Source organism: Mesocricetus auratus, unplaced genomic scaffold, assembly GCF_017639785.1.
Source record: "Mesocricetus auratus isolate SY011 unplaced genomic scaffold, BCM_Maur_2.0 Super-Scaffold_15014, whole genome shotgun sequence".
Taxonomy (NCBI): domain Eukaryota; kingdom Metazoa; phylum Chordata; class Mammalia; order Rodentia; family Cricetidae; genus Mesocricetus; species Mesocricetus auratus.
The window spans coordinates 29959993-29968518 of NW_024429186.1; the positions used below are offsets into that span (position 1 = coordinate 29959993).

The 8526-nt window shown below is 47.5% G+C and overlaps 1 protein-coding gene across 4 annotated transcripts in view; it reads left to right on the plus strand.

The window, feature by feature from the left end:
* Nucleotides 1-7789, plus strand: part of Vipas39 (VPS33B interacting protein, apical-basolateral polarity regulator, spe-39 homolog) — a 28251-nt gene extending 20462 nt beyond the window's left edge. For all 4 annotated transcript variants that reach the window (XM_040742687.1, XM_040742683.1, XM_040742685.1 and 1 more), the window contains 5 exons: nucleotides 25-114; nucleotides 2663-2749; nucleotides 3220-3309; nucleotides 3670-3774; nucleotides 6849-7789. In XM_040742687.1, the coding sequence (XP_040598621.1) occupies nucleotides 25-114; nucleotides 2663-2749; nucleotides 3220-3309; nucleotides 3670-3774; nucleotides 6849-6869 (393 nt within the window). In that variant the 3' untranslated portion in view covers nucleotides 6870-7789. The remainder of the gene's footprint in view (nucleotides 1-24; nucleotides 115-2662; nucleotides 2750-3219; nucleotides 3310-3669; nucleotides 3775-6848) is intronic.
* Nucleotides 7790-8526: the final 737 nt, after the last annotated feature.

Here is an 8526-nt window from a genome sequence, read left to right on the forward strand (position 1 = left end):
TTTCTACTGATTTCTCCTCTCCAGATCCCAGATAAGCAGTATGTGCTGACAGCCTTGGCTGCTCGTGCCAAGCTTCGAGCCTGGAATGACGTGGATGCCCTCTTCACCACAAAGGTGGGTGTCCTGACACTTGTGCTCCTGAGGCCTTTGGAGCAAGAAGGCCGTCATAGGCCTCTCGAGTTCCAGGTGCCAGCAGATCTTCTAGCCTTCTGTGTTCTAAAATCTTAAATGTAGGCCGGGCGTTGGTGGCGCACGCCTTTAATCCCAGCACTCGGGAGGCAGAGGCAGGCGGATCTCTGTGAGTTCGAGGCCAGCCTGGTCTACAGAGCGAGTTCCAGGACAGCCTCCAAAGCCACAGAGAAACCCTGTCTCAAAAACAAAACAAAACAAAACAAAAATCTTAAATGTAAAGGAAATTTGAAAGAAGGGTCTAATAGCCACTGTCTCTAGCTACTAATTTATTAACATTTTGCAGTATTGTTTAGCTTTTCCTTTTATATATATATATATATATACATTTTTCTAGATCCATTTGAAAGTAAACTGTATGTATAACATTTTTAATATTCAAGCATTTATTTCATTAAGTATCACATCTCAAGAAATTTAATATCAATACAATTATATTTTCACAAATATCTACCATATATACATCACTTTTAAATTAGCTCCTTACTGTTTTTAGTTTTATGTTTTAAGATTTATGTGTGTAAATGTACCATGTGGATGGAGTTACTGATGGTTGTGAGCCACAATGTAGGTGCTAGGAATCGAAGCCAAGACCTCTACAAGATCATCAAGTACTCTTAATCTCTGAGCCATCTCTCCAGCTCATTTTTAGTTTTTGTACTTCTGTGTTATTAGGATCCAATGATTGTATTCAATCATCGGATGTGGCTGTAGTCTCTGTTAATTTATGTGTGTGTGTGTGTGTGTGTGTGTATAGTTGATTATCATGTACTGTAAAGTGTACAGTATGGTATTTTGACATATATAATGGAATGATTACTATAGTCCAAGTTAATAACATTTAACATTTATCCTATATCATCACTATGTGGGTGTGTGTGTTAATAATTTCCTAAAATGCAGTTTTGGCATATTTCTAGTTTAAGGTATCATGTAATTAGGTAATTAGGCTTCCTGCTGTAGCTTAGAAATCAAGGATTTATTTATTTATCCTACATTACCACATCCTTTAACCCACTCCTATTTTTCTTTCTCCTGCAAACCACTGTTTTGTTTTTGAAATATTTATTTATTTATTATGTACACACACACCACAAAAGGATACCAGATCTCATTATAGATGTTTGTGAGCCACCATGTGGTTGCTGGGAATTGAACTCAGAACCTCTGGAAGCAGCCAATGCTCTTAGCCTCTGAACTCTCTGCAAACCACTGTTTTCTGTTTCTGTGTATTTGAGATTTGGGGCTTTATTTTTTTTAAGAACTCATATACATAAGATCATTTAGCTTCTTTGTGTGTCTGATTTACTTCTCAACATAGTAACCTCTAGGTTAGTCCATGCTATCATAGATTGCAGTATCTTCTTAAAAATGGATGCCATCTCATTGTGTATAAATGTACACACACACACAGACACATACACATACCACAGTTCATTATCTATTTTTCTAATGATAGACACCTTTTTCATAATTTGGGCTATTGTAATACTGCAATTCATATAGGAATGGTGACATTAAATTTTTTAAAATTCTATTATGTATGTGTGTGTGTATAGTTTTTCTTTCTCAGGATTGGTTTGATAGATCTTTTGCAGTTCTATAAATATTGGTTTAAAATTTAGATATAAATATTTTTCATTCTAGTCTAGCGAATTTTCTGGTTTTTCTTCTTTTTTTTTTAAGATTTATTTATTTATTATGTATACAGTGTTCTGTCTGCATGTATCCCTGCATGTTAGAGGAGGGCACCAGATCTCATTACAGATGGTTGTGAGCCACCATGTGGTTGCTGGGAATTGAACTCAGGACCTCTGGAAGAGCAGCCACTGCTCTTAGCCTCTGAGCTAAGAAAAGCCCCCTGGTTTTTCTTCTTATTTATTAATTAGTTGTGTTAACTACTAAAGCAAGACATGCTAGTAGAAAAACCTAACACTGTATACCAAAGTTTATAATGAGTCAAGAGGGCTGGGACTGTCCTCAGTGGTAGCAGAGTGTACAGGTAGTGTGCGTAAAGCTTGGACTCATTTCCCAGCGCAAACAGGAAGAGGTTCGTCTTTCATTGTCTGCCTGCTCCTCCCTCACTGGGGAGGCACTGTTGTCAGTACTGCCAGGCCTTCCTGCGTTTACAAATGGATGATCCCGTGTGCATGCAGAGATGGGAAAGTAGAATTGTTCTGCACTGACAAACTCATGGTGTGTATGTTATTCACGCTCATTCCATGTAGGAGCAGTCTGCTCTCTGCATTCCTTGGTTCTTCTGAAAACTCCGTCTCTTGCTGTTTGTGCGCCCCTCGCTCTGTCTTTCTGCTGTGCTCTCCTCTCTCACCCCGTCTTTCTGCTGCGCTCTCCTCTCTCACCGTGTCTCCGCCCTTCATCCCATTTATCTACATGCTTCTCTGACAGGGAAACACAGTCAGGATGAGGCCAGTGTGTTGATGTCTGGTCTACCTACGGCTATCCTTTCTTTCAGAACTGGCTGGGTTACACCAAGAAGAGAGCACCCATTGGCTTCCACCGAGTCGTGGAGATTTTGCACAAGAACAGCGCCCCTGTCCAGGTAATGGCTCTGAAAAAGAGCTCGTGATGTGGACCTGAGCTGTTCTCCTTACTCAATGGTAGCACTTTGGCTGTGCCGGGCCTTGAGGTAGAAAAGGGCAGGGAGGAACATAGCTTTACAAGTAATCTCAGACCTTTGAGGAGCAGCTACTGTGTAGAGAACCACACATAGTTCTGAGGATTCAGAGGATTGCTTGTAGGCAAACATGTCCAGGACGTTAGGCCTGCCCACAAGCAGCTCTAGAGCACTGTGGTCTGTGTACCTGGCTGCAGGGTAGGAGGACTGTTCTTTTCTTCTGAGGCAGCAGGGACGCGCTGCCAAGCATCACCTCATTCATTTCCCACTGCAAAGCCATGGTTCATAATGGCACTCGCAGACCTTCGATACAGAATTCTTCCTCCGTTAGAACTTACTTTCTACCTAGAGAGCCTTGTGTTTTCATCATTTAATCAGAGTACTTTCTCCTACAGATACTGCAGGACTATGTCAATCTGGTGGAAGATGTGGACACAAAGCTGAACTTGGCCACTAAGCTCAAGTGCCATGATGTTGTCATTGATGTGAGTCCCCAAGAGAGAACCCTGAGTTAGGTCTGGGTGGAGAGTCGGGATACAACACTTGCCGCAGATCCTGAAATGCTTCCAGCAATTTTGACTGAATAGACAAAATGGTCTGGCAAGAATTAGTTTGGAGACTAACACTCTTGTGTTGTTTTCACAGTCTTCCAACTGCATTTTGTCAGCTTTTAGGTCAAATTTGGAAACATTGGAACTGAGTGGAGCTATATAAGCTGTGTGGCCTTCTCTCCAGCAGGGGGTGCTGTCCCTTCATTGAGCCCAGGGGCAAAGAAACAGTGGCAGAAAGAGTGAGGCCCTCATGGAGAAGGCTGGGTAGGGATTTGATTGTGTTTTGGTGTACAGACTTGCAGAGACCTGAAGGACCGTCAGCAGTTGCTTGCATACAGGAGCAAAGTTGATAAAGGATCTGTGGAGGAAGAGAAGATCGATGCCATTCTCAACAGCTCGGTAAGCACCTCCACATCCCTCCGATGAGCCGAGGAGACCATTCACAAAATAGCGTCAAGTGTAAGCGCCAAAGACCTAGGTGGGTCCACTTAGCTGAGTCATGTGACTACAAGACTCGCCTGTGGGCTGCAGTAGCTAAAGCACTGTTTTGCACAGCACAAGTCACTCTTGAGACATGTAACGATAGAAGAGTAACCTGAAGCGCTCAGCGTGAAGCTTAGCTGTGAGTGCTGATCGTGGCTAAACCTAGCAGATGGCAGGAACTACAGAGCACGTGATCTGGACTCGGTATCCAGGCTGCATGTTCCATTAGGACATGGTGGTGACCTGCCTGTTGGGAATAAGACGGAATGAAATAGATTTAGTTATTTGGGAAATCCAGCTGGCTATCTCTCACAGTATGAAATCACTGAGCTTTTCATATTAGGAATTTTGACACCTATGCATGGTCACTAGTGAATCTCTGAGGTAAGGAGGGCAGAGCCAGATTAATGTTCTAAACTGACAGTCTGTAAAACACAGAACAGGTATTTAATCTATCTCTGAATAAGTGAACTCCTACATACTAAAAGGAAAAATCCCCTTGGAGCTAGAGAGATCATTTAATCAATAAAGTGCCAGCTGTGCATACACACACAGGGATCTGAGTCCAGTCCCCAGCAGCCACAGGCTGGGCATGATGAGGGCAAGTGCTTGTAATCCCAGCACTAAGGAGGCAGCAGCCACACAGGCTGGGCATGATGAGGGCAAGTGCTTGTAATCCCAGCACTAAGGAGGCAGCAGCCACACAGGCTGGGCATGATGAGGGCAAGTGCTTGTAATCCCAGCACTAGGGAGGCAGCACCCACACAGGCTGGGCATGATGAGGGCAAGTGCTTGTAATCCCAGCACTAGGGAGGCAGCAGCCACACAGGCTGGGCATGATGAGGGCAAGTGCTTGTAATCCCAGCACTAGGGAAGCAGAGCCACACAGGCTGGGCATGATGAGGCAAGTGCTTGTAATCCCAGCACTAGGGAGGCAGCACCCACACAGGCTGGGCATGATGACGGCATGTGCTTGTAATCCCAGCACTAGGGAGGCAGAGCCACACAGGCTGGGCATGATGAGGGCAAGTGCTTGTAATCCCAGCACTAGGGAGGCAGCACCCACACAGGCTGGGCATGATGAGGGCAAGTGCTTGTAATCCCAGCACTAGGGAGGCAGCACCCACACAGGCTGGGCATGATGAGGGCAAGTGCTTGTAATCCCAGCACTAGGGAGGCAGCACCCACACAGGCTGGGCATGATGAGGGCATGTGCTTGTAATCCCAGCACTAGGGAGGCAGCAGCCACACAGGCTGGGCATGATGAGGGCAAGTGCTTGTAATCCCAGCACTAGGGAGGCAGCACCCACACAGGCTGGGCATGATGAGGGCAAGTGCTTGTAATCCCAGCACTAGGGAGGCAGCACCCACACAGGCTGGGCATGATGAGGGCAAGTGCTTGTAATCCCAGCACTAGGGAGGCAGCAGCCACACAGGCTGGGCATGATGAGGGCAAGTGCTTGTAATCCCAGCACTAGGGAAGCAGAGCCACACAGGCTGGGCATGATGAGGCAAGTGCTTGTAATCCCAGCACTAGGGAGGCAGCAGCCACACAGGCTGGGCATGATGAGGGCATGTGCTTGTAATCCCAGCACTAGGGAGGCAGCAGCCACACAGGCTGGGCATGATGAGGGCAAGTGCTTGTAATCCCAGCACTAGGGAGGCAGCACCCACACAGGCTGGGCATGATGACGGCATGTGCTTGTAATCCCAGCACTAGGGAGGCAGAGCCACACAGGCTGGGCATGATGAGGGCAAGTGCTTGTAATCCCAGCACTAGGGAGGCAGCAGCCACACAGGCTGGGCATGATGAGGGCAAGTGGTTGTAATCCCAGCACTAGGGAGGCAGCAGCCACACAGGCTGGGCATGATGAGGGCATGTGCTTGTAATCCCAGCACTAGGGAGGCAGCAGCCACACAGGCTGGGCATGATGAGGGCAAGTGGTTGTAATCCCAGCACTAGGGAGGCAGCAGCCACACAGGCTGGGCATGATGAGGGCATGTGCTTGTAATCCCAGCACTAGGGAGGCAGCACCCACACAGGCTGGGCATGATGAGGGCAAGTGCTTGTAATCCCAGCACTAGGGAGGCAGCACCCACACAGGCTGGGCATGATGAGGGCAAGTGCTTGTAATCCCAGCACTAGGGAGGCAGCACCCACACAGGCTGGGCATGATGAGGGCAAGTGCTTGTAATCCCAGCACTAGGGAGGCAGAGCCACACAGGCTGGGCATGATGAGGGCATGTGCTTGTAATCCCAGCACTAGGGAGGCAGCAGCCACACAGGCTGGGCATGATGAGGGCATGTGCTTGTAATCCCAGCACTAGGGAGGCAGCAGTCACACAGGCTGGGCATGATGAGGGCATGTGCTTGTAATCCCAGCACTAGGGAGGCAGAGCCACACAGGCTGGGCATGATGAGGGCAAGTGCTTGTAATGCCAGCACTAGGGAGGCAGCAGCCACACAGGCTGGGCATGATGAGGGCAAGTGCTTGTAATCCCAGCACTAGGGAGGCAGCACCCACACAGGCTGGGCATGATGAGGGCATGTGCTTGTAATCCCAGCACTAGGGAGGCAGAGCCAGGAGGATCCCTAGGGCTCACTGGTCAGCCAGCTAGCCTAGTCTAATTGACAAGTTCCAAGCTAGTGAGAGATCCTGTCTCAAAAGAACAAGGTGGATAGCATCTGAGGAATGATACCCAAGCTTGACCTCTGTCTTTAACACACACATGCACACAGAGAGTGAAAATCAGTCTTTGCTGGTACATGTCTACAATCCTGACCCTTGGGAAGCTAAGGCAGGGAAATTGGGAGTTGGACATTAGCCTGGGATATACACTGAGTTCTAGGCTATTCTGGCCTACAATAGAGACACCCTGTCCCAAATAACAAAACTCAACAGTCCCCAATTCAATCCTTATTTTCATTCCCTCTCTTTCATTGTATGATGTGAAAACTGATCATACCTTTGATGTTCGCTTTTCCACAGCAAATCCGATGGAAGAACTAAGTATCATTGCTGCCCTGAAACCTGCCTCACTTCTTCCTTTTCTGCCAATGAAAATAGAGAGCTCTCTTCTTGGAAGAGTCACCGCGTTCAGCCACTCAAGCCTGTCATTCACAGGAGTGCCTGCTGCTTTGGAGACAGAAACCAGCATCTGAGCACATGATCTTCAGGCCTATCTGTCCCAGGGACATTATCCGAAGGCCAGTATCTAAGGCTTTGCCTCACGGGAAAGATGCTCTGCACCAGAAAGGGTAGCCCATCCAGGGTAAGATGTCGTGGTCAGAGAAGTGACTGCCCCAGAAGGACATCTGGACTAAGAGCTGCAGGTTTCACAGGGTTGTCGTGACATTCCTCTCAGCCACTATGACCCAGGACCTGGTGTTGCACATTGGCATTTCTGCTCTAAAGGAAGTCAGAACAGAACTAAACTGACTCTTCAAGGGCCCCAGGAAGGGATACCAGGATTGCTCAGGACCTGCTGGGAACCAGACTCAAATTCTCAAGCACAGGGCCACACATCTTATGACAGATGCTTTCTGGACATTATGTATTTCACCCTTATCCATCTGTTGTCCCTGTTGGCTTTTTGTTCACAACGTAGGGTCCTGCTGTCACCTGCGCACTGTCTGGGTGGTGTGCCGTCTGTCTCTGCTTGCCCCCTTCTCAGATACAGTCTAATGTGGAATTCAGATTCGCCAGTGCTGGAGCACTCTTCTTATGGCAAAAATCATTTTACCAGAAGCAGTCCCAAGTCTCACCTAGGCTAATGTGGCAGCACTTCCCTCAGATATCTCAAAAGAGGTTTTGTTCCCCACTTGGCCTGCTGGGGACCTCAGCAAGGTTAGGTTCTGCCCTGTGCCTCCCTGAACTGGATCCCCCTGACATGCGTACACTCCTAATAAAACTTGCAGTCTTGGTGCTTCTCTTCCCCATCTGGTTACTGAGTGTATGGGGTGTGTTGTGTGCATCTGTGACTGCCCATGACTGTCAGCACATCTCCTAATGCGACAGTGTCACAGCAAGGCGGGACAGAAGGGCTGACTCTCCTCACCTCTGCTGATGACAAACCAGGGAGACCCTTGTTCTGGGGGCTCCCCTCCATCTGTAGAAAACAGCGTCAGTCTGTGGCTGTGGCATTCTGCACTCGTGATGAGAGCACCGGCGAAGTGGTAGGAGCAGAGGCAGTGCACCCAGCACACAGCTCGCAGCAGTCCAACACAGTGTGCTTCTTAGCTGGAGGCAGTTTGGGTCTGCAGGAAACTTTTAGCAATGTCTGAAGGCACTTTTTATTGCCATACTTAGGGGTATGTTGGTAAATCTTGTTATGTGCAGAAAAGGCCCCCCCAGCAAAGAATTATCCTGCTTAAATCATACTAACAGCCACGTTATTACACCTGCTTTAGGGCTGGAGAGGTGACTCAGTGGGAAAGAGAGATGCCATGAGGTCTGAAGAGCTACATTTGATGTCTAAGTCCCACATAATATTTTGTGAGAACTGACTCCCATAAGTTGTCTTTTGACCTTCACATGTTTGCACACACACACAAACAAGCACACACGTGCATACAAATGTTAAATAAAAAAAAATCTGCTTTAAAAGAATCAGATCCCATCTTCTGCATTTTGCAGTCATCTACAGTTCCAGGTAGCCTCATACTTT